This window comes from Otolemur garnettii, unplaced genomic scaffold (assembly GCF_000181295.1).
Source record: "Otolemur garnettii isolate 467f Iridium unplaced genomic scaffold, OtoGar3 scaffold00233, whole genome shotgun sequence".
Taxonomy (NCBI): domain Eukaryota; kingdom Metazoa; phylum Chordata; class Mammalia; order Primates; family Galagidae; genus Otolemur; species Otolemur garnettii.
Genome location: NW_003852628.1, coordinates 431495 through 447575, shown reverse-complemented (window position 1 = coordinate 447575; position 16081 = coordinate 431495). Strand labels below are relative to the sequence as shown.

The following is a 16081-nucleotide window of genomic DNA, read 5'->3' as shown; positions in this document are numbered from 1 at the left end:
GGGCAAAGAACTCCACCTGTTTTGTGAACCTGTTTTTTCATCTTCATGTTGGGTGTGATGGTCTGACCAGGTGAGGGAGTTGTAAACATCACATGAAGTCCAGTAGCAAGAAATTGTGACTGCCCCACACATAATTATGTACTATATATTTTATTGTTTAGAGTGTACAAGAAAAGTCAGACAGTGGAGGTGAGATCAGAAACGTTTGAGTGGAAACCGACTAGTCTCTCTTGTGTACCAGGAGAAGCCTTTTGGCTTGTCTTGAATGGTATCAGTGGGAAGAGGGGCTATTGTTGGTGATTTTCCTTGTGCCTTAATGAGTTCCTCACTAGTGGAGCTGTACAAGCAGACCGATTGTAATCTGTGGGCTTCTCTTTGTATTTTGGCAGTGTGATTGGCTCACTAATGGCCATCATAAATGCTCGCCTCCTAAACTCTGGCATATTACATTTGTAAGGGTTACAAATATATAAAAGGGACTTTGCAGATGACATTAAACTAAGGATCTTGAAATGAAGAACCTACCCTGGTTTACTCAGGTTGGCCCTGTATCTGTGCCTGTATAAGAGAGCGGCAGGAGGATCAGAGTTAGCAAAGGAGGTGTGGCAACAGAAGCAGAGTCAGGTTGGAAGCTGGAGGAAGGAGCCATGGCCTCTGTCGAAGGTGTACAAGGAATGCAGCTCTGAGAGAGGGAAGGCGTCACCTTCTCCCTGGGTTCAGCCTAGTGAAAGCCTATTTGAACTTCTGAACTGTGAGATAATGAATCTGTGGTGATTTGTTACAGCAGCCATGGGAAGGAAATGCAGACTCCAAGTGGGACATTACGTTAAATGGCGTCCCAAACCTGACCAACACATGACCCAAACCTGAGAAGGAGATGGACTCTGTTTGATGTTGGTAGGTCAGTCAGTGAAATAATGCCCATTACTTAGAGATTTTGAGACTCCAGGTCCTGAGGATCTAACGAGTGAAGAGTCTCAGACTGTGGGATTCTAAGTTTTCAAGTTCTATCTTCCTTCTGATGAGAGTGAGAGGTGCCAGACGTGCAGTCTGGGGCGGACACTCACCTTCCACCTCAGGATGCTTCATCAGAAGCAAGAATCCGTAGCGGAGTGTGGAGCTCACAGTCTCTGTGCCAGCGGAGAAGAGGTTCAGAGTGGTGAGGACCAAGTTCCTGAGGTTGAATTCTGTGTGGGGATTGTTTTTATCCTGAAAGCGAGGGGGATAGTACATAGAATCACTCTCTTCTGTCTCGATTTTCTTATTTTCTCCCTGTGTGTGGGGACCCATAGACGGGTAAACTATGAGTGTGTGGGAGAAGCAACAGGTGGGGCAACGGTGCTGAGGCGGCAATGTTCCTGGTGTGACAGAGGAACCGCAAGGCAGAGGCCGCGTGGTGGAGTCGGGGGAACAATGGGGAGAATGGGAGGAGAACGGTGCATGCCTTGGAAGCCTGGAAAGTCTGGGACATTTGTGTATATGATCAATGCTTAAGTTCTACTATATGGTATAAAAATAGCAATTCCAAATGCTTAAGTTCTACTATATGGTATAAAAATAGCAATTCCAAATGCTTAAGTTCTACTATATGGTATAAAAATAGAAACTTATATAACTCTAAGAATTGATGATACTGATGTATTAAGTTTCTAAATGTCTACATCTCTAAACGTTTAAACTTTTAATTTAAAACTCTTTAGTTTAAAGACTTTAAACTTCTAGGTTTTCCAAATTTTAATACTCTAAAAGGCTACAGTTGTAATGCTATGGCACATATGAATAGAAAGGGTAAAATTTTAAGTTTCTACTTTCCTAAAATGTCTGCATTCCATATTAATTTAATTTAATTTATTTCTTTTTGAGACAGAGTCTTACTTTGTCACTTTTGGTAGAATGCCATGGCACCATAATTCACAGCAACCTCAAACTCTCGGGCTTAAGTGATCTTCTTGCCTCAGCCTCCCAGGTACCTGAGACTACAGGCCCCTGTCACAACCCCTGGCTATTTTTAGAGACAGTGTCTCACTCTTGCTCAGGCTGGTCTTAAACTCCTGAGCTCAACCAATCCATCCATCTTGGCCTCCTAGAGTGCTAGGAATACAGGCATCAGGTACTGCACTCAGCCTGAGTTAATTTTAAAGGTATAAGAATTCATAATTTTTCATTTTCTATAATTCAGCTATAGATATAAGTAATCTATTTGAAGTAATAACTTGTTCTCTTCCTCCCTCACATTTGTAGATGGGTTTAACGGTGCAGGCAGTAGAGAGGGAGGAGGTGAGAGGAAAGGATTCGGGAAGGGGAGGAGGCACCTGGTGCATCTTGATGAGGAAGCAGTCAATGAAGTCCCGTGGGTTTTGGGGGTCAAGGGATGCTTCGTTGATCTTGACCTTGGAAGCAACAAAGTCCTTGAGCTCCTCTATCAGGTGGTACATGTGATTATGTCTTCCTGGCAAATATTGCATGATTTCAGGGTACGTGTTGTATAGCTGTGGGAACCAGCAAAGGGATTTGTCAGTGGTCAGCACCAGGGCCTGAGTGGAATCAGACAGCCGGGCTCAACATCTGGTGCTGGGTCCAAGAAGTGATTGATGCTCTTTTGCTTCTTGGACACCTGGTCCAATAAGCATTAGTTCCCCCCTTACTGTGGTTTCACTTTTCACCATTTCCTTTACCCTCAGTCAACTGAGGTCTGAAAATACTATATACAATAAAGGAGAGAGAGCGAGAACTAGCACATTCATGTACCTTTCATTAGAGTATATTATACTTCACAAACTTTATCATAGATAGGCATGTTTAGGAAAAACTTAATATGTGGAGGATTTGGTACCATCCAGAGTTTCAGGCATCCCCTGGGAGTTTTGGAACATATCCCTTGGGGATGAGGGAGACTACTGTACTTGCCTCCCACAGTTGTGGGAGGATTGAGTGGAGTATAAGAAGGCGCTTAGTCAACTGTTGTGGGCGGCGTGGGTAGAGAGGGGGCTAGGTGGCACCTGTGTCCAGGGCGTGCTCATCTCAGTGAAAGTCTCATTCATCAGCTGCAGCAGGTGCAGGAATTGCTTATCCTCATAGTCAAAGCGACTTCCGAAGACCACAGAACTGATGACATTGGAGACGGTTCGGCTCAGGAAGAAGGTGGGTTCGATGGGGGCACCTGGGTGGTAGAAATTGTGTTGGAAGCATTGATTAGGAAGAAGAGGAATCATTCTGTCATGGATTTGAGTCCAGCTGTGTTGCTCAATAGCATGTGTGAGGCACTTCGTTTTTGTGTTTTGCATCTAGATTTCCCAATCCGCAAACTGGTTTAGAAACTACTTTATTCGTTCACAAGCATTCACTATAATCATCCACATAAAATGCTTTCCTGCTGTGCCTGACATGTAGTAAGCACTCAAGAAATGCTGGCAGAGCTTAATAGTTATGTTTTGTCCTCATTGCTTATGTATATTGGTTTTGGGGAGTCATGTATTTGTGAAAAGAAGTGATGGTAAGAACAAATTAAAAAGAAAAGAATGAAAGAATGCCCGAATTCTGTGTAGCTCTATCTCTGATTGACATTTGGGCTATTAAGAAAATCCTTCCAGGCTTGGCGCCTATAGCTCAACTGGCTAAGGCGCCAGCCACGTACACCTAGGGTGGCGGGTTCGAATCCCCAGCCCGGACCCGCCAAACAACAATGACGGCTGCAACCAAAAAATAGCCGGGCGTTGTGGCGGGCACCTGTGGTCCCAGCTACTTGGGAGGCAGAGGCAGGAGACTCGCTTGAGCCCAGGAGTTGGAGGTTGCTGTGAGCTGAGATGCCATGGCACTCTACCCAGGGGGACAGCTTGAGGCTCTGTCTCAAAAAAAAAAAAAAAAAAAAAGAAAATCCTTCCATAGGCTTTAGCTCCACCATGTGTGAAACAGGCTGCTAGGCACATCAGAGGATTTGGAGGTAATTCCTCTGGAACAACACACATATTCACCAATTTACAGTTTCACAACAAATTGCTGTGGGGATGTGGACATGTGAAGCCTTTATATGGACGCTGTTTAGGTGAGGGACCTCTGATTTAGAGAAATGTCCCTCTCTTTCTATTTCTGATCTGTTTATCTCTATATTTCTCAGCCTCTGTTCTTTTCTCTGTAGGCATCGTGTTTCCATGCTTTATTTTCTTGGTGGGACTGGACTCCTTTAAAATATAATGAGATAGGGTGGTGCCTGTGGTTCAAGGAGTAGGTCATCGGCCTAATATGCCGAGGGTGGCGGGTTTAAGCCCAGCCCCAGCCAAAACCTGCAACAACAACAAAATAAATAAAATAAAATGAGATGATTATAAAGCTTCATATTCTCAAGATGGAAAAGTTCTAAAGATTTCTTTCACAGCAATGTGAATATACTCAATATTGTTGAACTGCACATTTAGAAATGGGAAAAATGGCAAATTTTATTTTATGTCCTTTTTTAAGTTTTGGTCTTGTGTTTGTGCTATTTGTTTGTGCTTTTTGAGACAGAGTCTTACTGTCTTGTGCAAGCTAGTACCATGGCATCAGCCTAGCTCGCAGCAACCTCAACCTCTTGGGTTCAAGTGATCCTTCTGCTTCAGTCTCCAAGTAACTGGAAGTATAGTTGCCCATCACAATGCCTGCCTATTTTTTCTCTTTTTCATAGAGACGGGGTCTCATTCTTGCTCAGGCTGGTCATGAGCTCCTGAGCTCAAATCATTCTTCCATCTCAGCCTCCCACAGTCCTAGGATTACAGAAGTAAGCCATCATACCTGCTATATGTGCCTTTATGTAATATAATGCAATTTGATCCTGTCCCCAGAAAGGGGTATAAAATATGCATATGATATCAGGAGCTCACAGACTTTGTGAGATCCCTTCATTAAGATTTCTGGAAATGTCTCTACAGGTCTTCCATGTTAACATTTTTTCTCTGTCTCTTTGGCTCAAGTGCAGGGTGTCATTGTAGCTTACAACAGCCTCAAACTCCTAGACTCAAGGTATCCCCTGCCTCAGCCTCCAGAGTAACTGAGACTACAGACACACCACCATGCTCTGCTAATTTTTCTATTTTTAGTAGAGACAGGGTCTCACTCTTGTAAAGGCTAATCTCCAACACCCGAACTCAAATGAGCCTCTCACTTTTGCCTATCAGAGTGCCAGGATAACAGGTGTGAGCCACCTGGCCCATGTCAACTTTTAACATGAAACCTCACCAGAAATCACAGTGAATCCTTAATATTTACTATCTTCTTGCATGCCAGACCTTTCTCCCACCAAGGCCCATCTCCTCATGACTGGGCTTTCTGTAACCACCAGTCACCTAGCGTCTGCCCCCTTGTGGCCTCCTTACCCTTGGTCTTCCGCAATTCCTCCAGTAGGTAGCCGGCCTCTTCCTGGATCCTCTCCTCAATGCTCCGCTTACCCATCCCAAAGTCTCGAAGGATGGTCAGAGAGAAGCGTCTGAGAATCTTCCATCGATCTCCATTGGCCATAACTACACCTGCAAGACCTTAGTGTCAGGCTTCTGCCTGCACTCCCCTTCCTGTGTTCAACTCTGTGCTACATAATGAAGGGGACAGATTATAAAACCTCTAGACACTATTGTTACGGAAGTCCCTCCCAGTTCTTCAGGCTCAATGAAGAGACTAATATTCCATCCCTGCAGGATCCTCCAAACCAGACTAGACTGAGGTGGGAGAAAAGGGAATCTCTTTAGGAATGATGGAGGACATCAAAGGGATTTCTTACAAGAAGGAGACATGAAACTGAATGAATGAATAAATAAGTAAATGGATAAATGCATGGAAGCTGGAAGGAGGTAAGCAGAGAATGCATCTAGAGTAATATAAAATCAGGTACTAATGTTTGTGAATAAACTTGGATTCTCTAGACATATATACATATGTGTACACAGAAGCTCACACTTCTACATGAATATATCTAAAGAAAAAGAGTTACCATGTGGGAAGAAATATTTCAAAATTACCAAATGTATACATTGATTACAATCTCATGCTAATACATTAGAAGTAAATCTTTCTTTTTGAGACAGAGCCTCAAGCTGTCCTCCTGGGTAGAGTGCCGTGGCATCACAGCTCACAGTAACCTCCAACTCCTGGGCTCAAGAGAATCTCCTGCCTCAGCCTCACAAGCAGCTGGGACCACAGGCACCCGCCACAACACCCGGCTATTTTTTAGTTGCAGCCATCATTGTTGTTTGGCAGGCCCAGGCTGGATTTGAACCTGCCACCTTAGGTGTATGTGGCTGGCGCCTTAGCCACTTGAGCCACAGGCACTGAGCCAAGTAAATCTTTCTTTCCAGCCATTATTTATCTATTTCAAATCATCAATCCATTAAAGTTTCACCCAGCTATGAAGTCTTTCATCCATCCAACCATCCATAAGACATTCATATCATAAACTCTTTCTTCTATTCACAAATATCATTCAAAATAATTTCAGTCAATATCTACGAATAGACATATGGAGGATGTATGGGTTAATGAATGGATGGAGGAAATGATGGATAGAGAAAGAGAATGTTAATTGATAGATGTGTAGATAACAGAATAAAAGATGTTTGTATAAATGAATAATTAATGAATAAGTTTTAAATGAATTTTTATATCAGTGAACATTAGGAAGAAAAGGTACAGGGATAGGGAGATGAAAGGATAGAAAGAATGGAGTGAGCCTGCTCAAAACTGAAGGATCTGGGCATTTAGAGATGCTTGTATTGGACAAATGAATCTACCTAATGGGGGGGTAAGGGACATATGAGTTAGGTATGTGCTTGTGCTTACGAAGATGAAAAGTAACATCGGGGGTGGTGCCCCTAGGGCGCAGGGCACATACACCCAGGCTGGTGGGTTCAAATCCAGCCTGGGCCAGCTAAACAGCAATGACAACTGCAACAACAACAACAAAATAGCCGGGCACTGTGGCAGATGCCTGTAGTCCCAGCTACTTGTGAGGCTGAGGCAAGAGAATTGCTTAAGCCCAAGAGTTGGAGATTGCTGTGAGCTGTGCTGCAGCTCAAGGGTGACAGAGTGAGAGTCTGTCTCAAAAAATTAACTTTGGCTATCAGGGTTTTAGGGGCTACAGAAAGAGTATCACTCAGTAATCTAAGAATAGAAAGAACAGAAGTGACCCAGAAAATACTCTAGAAACAGATGGTGTGGGTTCAAATAAAGTGGATGCACCACCCACTGTGTAACATAACCTAACTGTTCTTATCCACAGACTTTTCATTTACAATAGAGTATAATATTAATAGCTCTCCGAAAGGAGATGCTACAATAATTCATGTAGAGCAAATATCAAAGAACTTGAAACACAAGGAGTACATTATAATCGTCTCTATTTTCATTGTTGTTGTTGTTGCTACCTACCATAACCTTGGAAATTTCGCTCTGTTATAGCCAATCCTCCACGGCCACTGAAGTCATCTCCTTGGTCTACCAGAGCTTCCTTCACTACTTCATGTCCACATAACACCACTACTGGCCGAAGTCCCATGTACACAGTGAACACGGGGCCATATTTCTCCCTGAGCTGGGAGTGAAGGAAGACATAAGAGGAGGTGTTAATCAGAATACCAAATATAGACAAATCAAGGGTTTTAGGGGATGGAGACTTCAGAGTGATATAAATGTGGGAATCATGAATAAAGCTAACCTCTGGGCTTGGGAATCCTACTACTGGGAAAGGGGCACAGAAATCTTGGGTCCTGTGATCTTGGGCGAGAACCCACTAACACTTCCTGAAAGACTTAGATACCTCATCTGTAAAATATTAAACCTGGATTAGAGGTATTCCAAGACTCATGCTTCCCCCTGAAATGTTACATTTCTCAAATGTTTCAATTTCATGACACTAAGTCTCAAAGCTCTAAGACAACCTGAGGTCAAGGGTCCTTACAGTCCTTAGATTGTGAGAGTCTTATTTCAATGCTCTAGGAATTTTTGCTTCCAAATTTTACAATTCTGGAATTGAAGGATGCTAGGATTTGGCAAGTCTGTGTTTCTAAGAGTCTATTTTTGATATGCCATGAGATTGCATGTGTATCCAGCATTATTTCCTTCCAACCATAAGAGAGGAGACTCACCTTCATGAAAGACTGAAATGTGGCATCAGGGCGAACTTGTAGCAGGTTCCCCAGGAAAGGTATTGGTGTGGGACCTGGGGGAAGCTTTCCCCCCTTGTTGATTCGTTTCCAGACAAGAATGATGGTCAGACAAGTCAAGCAGAGTTCCAGAAAGATGGTCAAGGCTCCTCCCAGCTCCATGGTGGTAACAGGCCAAAGGGTTGTATCTGGGTGCCGGATCCTGCCTAAATAGGTTCTGGGAAATCAGCTTATACAGAAACCTGAACACCCTAGGATTCAAATTTTCTGGGCATGGATGCATTAGGAAAGACACTGCTTTATCTGGAGGATGGTATATAACCTATAATCTTCCCACCTGAATAAAGGTATATTGTTTTGTGATGTCTGAGTACCACCTGTGTATTTATTTAATATAGAAAAGTGACTATTGTGTTTAACAACTTAAAGTTATTCCAGAGGGAAGCTTGATCTCTCTCTCCTTAACCAAAAATTAGCTGTGCTCTATCGTACCTATTAAAATACCTGTGTTTTAGTTATCTAACACTGCATAACAAAACAACTGAGAACTTAGTGGCTTACGATAACAATAATGCTTTGTTATTTGCCACACTTTCTGGATGTCAATGTAATTTAATTCCATAATCTTATATGTCCATTGAGAAGTCTTCCTAGTGCTTATACCCATCGCAACTTCTCTCACTCTCAAACTTTAGGTTAGGGTGTCAGCCAAGAGCTATGGCATGTCAGATCTTAAAGAAGTTTTAGAAGAAACATTTTAGTTCTGAGTTTCTCAAATATTTTTAGTCCAGGGTTTCTGAGAACATTTTAAATTCAGAGTTCAGTGGTACTTCCAATCCCATCATGGAATATAGATTATAAGGTGGGAGGCATTGCAAGATTCTTTGGAAAGAGGATAAATGTATGGATTTAGAACTTTCAAGTGATGATAATAAATATATTTAACAACTGGGCAGCACAGACACTGATTGGAGATGGAGCAGGCCCCTACGTGCTGAATTATGGGGTGATTGATCCTGGAGAAGTGGCTGAGCTACCCATTTACCACCTGCTATAGTTAGGATGCTTGTACCCCCTAACTTGATGTTGAAAATTTATTCCCTGTTGTTGAGATGAGGTCTCATGGGAGATGTTTGTGTCTTGGTGCAGATCCCTCATGAGTGGCTTGGTACCCTCCCTGAGCTAATGAGTGAGCTCTTGCTCTGGTAGTTGCTTGAGTGCTTGTTAGTAAAAAGAACCCAGTGCCTTCCTTCTCTTCCCCTTTACTTCCTCTCTTGCCATGTGGTCTCTGCACATGTTGGCTCCATTTGCCTTTTGCCATGAGTGGAAGAAGCTAAAGCCCTTCCCAGAAGCAGATGCTGGCATCATACTTCCTGTACAGCCTGAAGATTGAGAGCCAAATACACTTCTTTATAAGTTACCCAGCCTCAGTTATTGCTTTATAGCAACATCAAATGAACTAAAATGCCAACCTCTGTCAAAAGATGCCTCTGACACTCAGAGGGCCACACCAGTATGCATGTGTTAAATTCTAGTACTAGGCATTGTCCTCCATAAGTTGCCTTCTTTCCAGGACAGGAGCCTCAGGGAGACTAAATGCAGAACTTGTAGGTGAAGAGCAGTGGCATAGTGGAGCTTTTTCAAGAGCTGATTATTAAATGTTCAGTAGTTATATGAAAATTATGTAAACTAAAATTTGAATGCATTATGCTTTTGGAAGAAAGTAACAAATACTCAAAGCCCATCAATTCCTAATTATTTTCTCACATTTTACCACTATGTATGCTATTGAGATTATTTATGTTCAGTGTGTGTGTATGGTGAAAATACCGTATGATGTGGTTCTGCCATTTCTTCCCAACTCCATGTTCAGTGACAGCATGTACGTTGGTTGAAATTAGCCATCATGGTAGATTTACACCACAGAAATCAGAAAACCCTACAAATCTAGTTTTCAGTTTTCTGTGGATTCTTCCCTCTTGGAGTGGGTGATCAGCTTTAGTAAAGGAAGTACTTCTTGGGGAAGGGACAGAATGACCTTTCACCTTCTCCTGGATGCTTTCATCAAGAGTGAAAAGGTACAGCCAGTGGAAAGATGTTGCTGACAGTCTCAACCAGGAGTGAACTTGTAGAGTCCCAAGAACCAAATTCTAAATGAAAGCCCATGAAGTGAGAATAAGATGAAGTCTTTCAGGCTAGGGTAGACATGACACAGCTGGTCTGGTCAGTTTAAGCCAGCAGTTCTCAACCTGTGGATCGTGACCTTTCTGGGGGGTCTCCTACATATCATATATTTACATTACAATTCATAACAGTAGCAAAATTACAGTTATGAAGTAGCAATGAAAATTATATTATGGTTGGGGGTCACCACGACATGAGGAACTGTATTAAAGTGTCACTGCGTTAGGAAGGTTGAGAACCACTGGTTTAAGTCCTTCCTGACCTGATTCACTTCCTGTCTCCCATTTGACAAAGCTGGTCTGGTCAGTTTAAGTCCTTTCTGACCTTCACCTCCTGTCTCCCATTCTTACTGTTTTATGAATTAAGCTCCCAACCTAAAGATGCCTATCTTGAGTAGTTTAGGTGGATTGATTTAGGAAATTGACTTTTGATTGAAATGTTGTTTTAGGTCATGGGTTATATTGATTATTGTTTTCTATGGGTCATGGTTTCTGCTGATTATTACTTAAGGGTTAACATGATCTCCACTTTGAATTTAAATGTTTACAACTGTAACTTTGGAAATTGTAGAACAGAACAGTCTTGGATAGGCTACTCTCACCGTTTTCCAGAATCCTGGCCTTCTGACAGTTTGGTGGACCTACCCACATCTCTACATATTGGCTGCTAATGGCAGGCAGCCAGACCCTCTTCATCCGGTAGTATTTCTAAAAATGATGAAGGAATCCCTAGACTTCCCCAGTTGGTGCTGTGTAAGTTCTGCCTGGGAACCCTCACTGTCACCTGAACAGGCAGGCCTTCTAGCAGCACTGCAGGGAGATTTCTCCTGGGAGCCTTGGGGCTCTCCTCTCATGCACCTGCCATTGCTAATTACTAAGGTCTACTTGGTTTATTCTGGTTGTGCGCTGAGAAATTTAGTTCTCTTCAGATCTGCTTTAGTTCTTGAGAATTTTGGTGTTTCTGTATCTGGTGTGTATTATGGAAGATTATGTCTCAATCCCAAATGACAGCCCATTGATGTGTAGTCTGTCTGCTTGGTGTCAGTATGGGTACCCACCTATAACTAAAAAGCAATGAAATTTCACTGTAACCTGGCCAGGCCAAGATATCTATCATCTTGACTCTAGAGAAAAGTAGCCTTTGAATGGATCCTTGAATTATTATAATGATGCTATACTGTTTAAAATACAAGTCTGGTTAAAATATTTATGTTTGTTCTTTTTCTTGGAAGGATTTATGAGTTTAAAAGCAGTAATTGAAACTATATTTCTATATCTAATTTATAAGGTATAAAATGGTTAACAGAAAAATAACTTCAAATGATAACTAAAACTTAGTTAAATTGCTAAGATAAATAAATTAGGTAATTAAAAAATTAATATGTTGAATAAAAATGTATGTTTAAAAGCCAGCAAATATAAATTCTGCTTCTATCTGTATGCCTGTTTTTGTGTCTGTATTTGTCATGTGCCTGTGATGCTTCACTATCGAAACATACAAAAGAGCTCAATTAATTGGCTTTAAAAAAAAAAAGAAAAAGTAAGCGCTTACATCAAGTATTTATCAGGAAAACAGAAAAGAACTCAAATGCCTTTTTGTTCAGGTGATTTTGGTATCCTTTGATAAATAAAAATAGTTTTAAACCTGTTATTGAAGTTCAGATGTTTAAAGATTATGCAACTGCCACTTGTGTAATATTTCTAAATTTTGCTGATTTGACTGTGAGCTTATGTTCTTGATTTTGTAAAATTCTGAATTCTGTGTCAGATAGGCAGGCGGCTGTGGTAAGACCTACGAACATTTTCTCCTTGCCTAGGAAAGCAGCTACAAGGCACAGTCTATCCCACATGGACCCTTCCCTGCCCCAACTTTACCCCCTGGCTATTCTGAGAGAAACTGAACACTCCAGTCTTCCTGCTTTCTGCCTTGAACTCTGTACCTGGTAAATGAATGAAGGACACAGATAAGTCCTGTCCTCTGCACCTATCTTTTTTTTTTGGTGGCTGGGGCTGGGTTCAAACCCACCACTTCTGGCATATAGGGCCAGCACCCTACTCCTTTGAGCCACAGGCACCGCCCTCTCTGCCCCCATCTTTGAAGCCACGTGGCCATGTGAGACGTAGGAGGACAAGGAAAAGGTATCAGAAATGATGTCTATGTTGTGGTTTCAAAACATTTTTCAGCAACTTAAAACCTTAAAGTCGTGTTATTTTTCATAAAATGTCTGAGTTATTTGTAAAGTATAATACTTCCACTGTTTAGATTGTTTGGGAAATTGAGTCTTTATCAAAGAATAAGGTTTTTACAGCTTGGCGCCTGTAGTTCAAGTGGGTAAGGCGCCAGCCACATACACCGGAGCTGGCGGGTTCAAATCCAGCCTGGGCCCACCAAACAATGACAACTATAACCAAAAAACAGCTGGGCATTGTAGTGGGTGCCTCTCAGCTACTCGGGAGGCTGAGACAAGAGAATCAACTAAGCTAAAAGCTGGAGGCTGCTGTGAGCTGTGATGCGAAAAAAGATTTTTGCCATTTATATCTGCTAATTATCAGTCTGGCCAACTGAATGATTAACTTTATGGTAAACTGTGATCCTGTTTTGTGAAAAGTGGGGTTTAGGCAGTTAAGAAAGATTAAACAGAAAGGAAAATAGCACATGTAAGAAAGGATCACATGTGGTGAATTTTGTCCTGAAGCACAATGACTGATTATTTAAGAAAAGTGAAAGGCAGGACCAAACAGAAAGTTTAGCATGTTTGTAGATTATCTGTACGGGTTGAATAGAACTCATAAAAGGAAATTTGTGAAAGAATTTACATGTGATCCAGTTAATAATATTGACTTTAAAATCTTTTGGCCTGTGATCATATTTGAATAAATGTTTTAAGCTTTTGATATTTGGCAAACCTTCCAAAATCAAAACTCTAAATTCAGTGTTTTAAAATATTAAGACCACTGAATGTCTGAGAAAGACATATAAGGCTTATTCGCTGTGTTCAAACTGTATAGGAAATATTGTCAAATGTGAAATGGTGGTTAATTTTCTGTAGATTATGTTTGTGTATATATATTTATATTCTAATGTTATAAAATACTAGTCTGTCTTAGTGTATGTTATCAGTAATACTTTTTTGATCTATCTCAGAAAGTGTTTTTTTTTTGTTTTTTTTTTTTTTGAGACAGAGCCTCAAGCTGTCTCCCTGGGTAGAGTGCCGTGGCATTACAGCTCACAGCAACCTCCAACTCCTGGGCTCAAGCGAGTCTCCTGCCTCAGCCTCCCAAGTAGCTGGGACCACAGGCGCCCGCCACAACGCCCGGCTATTTTTTGGTTGCAGCCGTCATTGTTGTTTTTGGCAGGTCTGGGCTGGGGATTCGAACCCGCCACCTTAGGTGTACGTGGCTGGCGCATTAGCCGGTTGAGCTATAGGCGCCGAGCCAGAAAGTGTTTTTTATAACGGGCTAAGTCCAAAGATTATGCAAGAAAAATCACAGAAAGGTTAAAGGTTCTATTGAATACAAATTTCTGATAACTTTGGAGATGAGGTACTATTGGTCTAAAAGCAAACTTCCAGGACTTTAATCAGAAAACTAAAACAGGTTCGGCGCCTGTGGCTCAAGCAGCTAAGGCGCCAGCCACATACACCTAAGGTGGCGGGTTCAAATCCAGCCCGGGCCCACCAAACAACAATGATGGCTGCAACCAAAAAATGGCCAGGCGTTGTGGCGGGTGCTGTAGTCCCAGCTACTTGGGAGGCTGAGGCAGGAGACTCACTTGAGCCCAGGAGTTGGAGGTTGCTGTGAGCTGTGATGCCATAGCACTCTACCCAGGGGGATAGCTTGAGGCTCCGTCTCAAAAAAAAAAAAAAAAAAGAAAACTAAAACAGGCTTGGTGCCCGTAGCTTAGCAGTTAGGGTGCTGCCCACATACACAAAGGCAGGTGGGTTCAAACCTGGCCTGGGCCTGCTAAACAGTGACAACTGCATCCACAACAAAAAAAAGTAGCCAGGCATTGTGGCAGGTGCCTGTAGCCCTAGCTTCTTGGGAGGCTGAGACAAGAGAATTGGTTAAGCCCAAGAGTTAGCGGTTGCTGTGAGTTGTGATGCCACAGCACTCTACCAAGGGCGACATAGTGAGACTCTGTCGAAAGAAAGAAAGGAAGGAAGGAAGGAAAAGAAAGCTGAAACAATAGAAATTAATTACACAGAACTGAAGTAATTTGTTACGACTTTAATTTAAAACATTGCTGATTCTTTCTGTGTACTCTTTTCTAGAAGTCAAGAAAACCCTTTTTCATCTTTTGTGCTATTTATAGCTTTCAGCAATGTATGTACTTATATGTAAAACTTGAAACATTTATTTTTTTTCCCCTTATTTCTTCGGAAATTGAAAACCATTTGTAAATATTCTTAATTGCTGACAACATAGTTATTTGCCTAAATTCAATAAGAATCTGTTTTCTCCTATAGGACACAATAAAAGATACAGGTTATTTTACCAAGGCTTTGACTGGAATGATATTTTAAGAAGTGCCCAGATTGAATTAAGGAATTAAGGTTGACTTTATGAAGCCAATGAAAAGCCTGTTGGAAAAATTGGCCAGATACATCATCAATAACATTTCCTGATCTGTGATGGGTAAAGAATGTCATTTTCGGAGAGGTCTTGGAATCATAATTTGCCTTGGGGCCTCAAAAGAAGAGGAATTCACCGAGTGCATACAAGTATCTAATGGTACAGATGAAGCCATTAGAGAGGCTGGGCTCAGGAGAGACTTTCAAGTCTAACCTGAGATTCCTTATAAAAGGTTCCACAAATTATGAATTAGGCTGCAAAAAACATTCTTATGCAAATGCTTTTGTTGTAAAATGATTTTTGGTCAACTGGGCATATATCTAGTAGAGTAATTACAGGATCGAACGGCAGGTCTACTTTTAGTTCCCTAAGTGTTCTCCAAACTTCTTTCCAGAAAGTGACTATTAGTTTGCATTCCCACCAGCAGTACAGAAGTGTTCCCTTCTCTCCACATCCATGCCAACATCTGCAGTTTTGGAATTTTGTTATGTGGGCTAATTCAAGTGTATAGTCATGAAAGTCAGTTAAATGTGGGGCCACTTGTGGGGCCATGTTGTAGCCATACCACTTACTGGGAAATTTTTATTCAGGTTCTAATTTCTCCTGAGGTATCTATATAGACACACAGATAGTATTTAATACTACACAGATTCCCTCCAGTGTAGCTACTAGGTCATCTTTGTTGAGCCTTAAGGCTTTTGCAGTTTCTTTCCCATCAGTCTTAGAGTCTGAGACAAATCTCTAATCACACTTCTTTTGGCATATAGTCTGTAGACTGGAACAAGTATTCTCAGCAAGCTCTTATAATGTTATGTTTGGGACAGTCATCCAAAAATATGTTAGAGCCATGTACTTTGGGGTAAATATTTTGAACTTTTTTTTTCCAGTGTCCCCTTTGTAATTAAAATATTTTAAACCTTATATATTATCTCAGGGCTAAGAAGCAGGAAGGAAACCAGACTGGAGCATATCTGACTACTATATATAATTCTATATCCTTTGGCCACTCTCTTAGTCCTGTTAACAGATCAGTTTAGTTATACAGCTATGTCTCATTCTTTGAGCTGGCATTGCACACAAGGCTGGAATCTAATACAGGTGGGCCAGTTTCTTATTTTTTTTTTTTTTTTTGAGACAGAGCCTCAAGCTGTCCCCCTGGGTAGAGTGCCATGGCATTACAGCTCACAGCAACCTCCAACTCCTGGG

The 16081-nt window shown here is 41.6% G+C and overlaps 1 protein-coding gene across 1 annotated transcript in view; it reads right to left on the bottom strand.

The window, feature by feature from the left end:
- LOC100944476 (cytochrome P450 2G1-like) overlaps window positions 1-16081 on the bottom strand; it is a 26342-nt gene that overhangs the window by 2544 nt on the left and 7717 nt on the right. The window contains exons 2-8 of the mRNA XM_023508245.1: window positions 8103-8326; window positions 7387-7549; window positions 5346-5495; window positions 3000-3160; window positions 2313-2489; window positions 1068-1209; window positions 845-884 (exon numbers count right to left, since the gene is read on the bottom strand). Coding sequence (XP_023364013.1) covers window positions 845-884; window positions 1068-1209; window positions 2313-2489; window positions 3000-3160; window positions 5346-5495; window positions 7387-7549; window positions 8103-8282 — 1013 coding nt within the window. The 5' untranslated portion in view covers window positions 8283-8326. The remainder of the gene's footprint in view (window positions 1-844; window positions 885-1067; window positions 1210-2312; window positions 2490-2999; window positions 3161-5345; window positions 5496-7386; window positions 7550-8102; window positions 8327-16081) is intronic.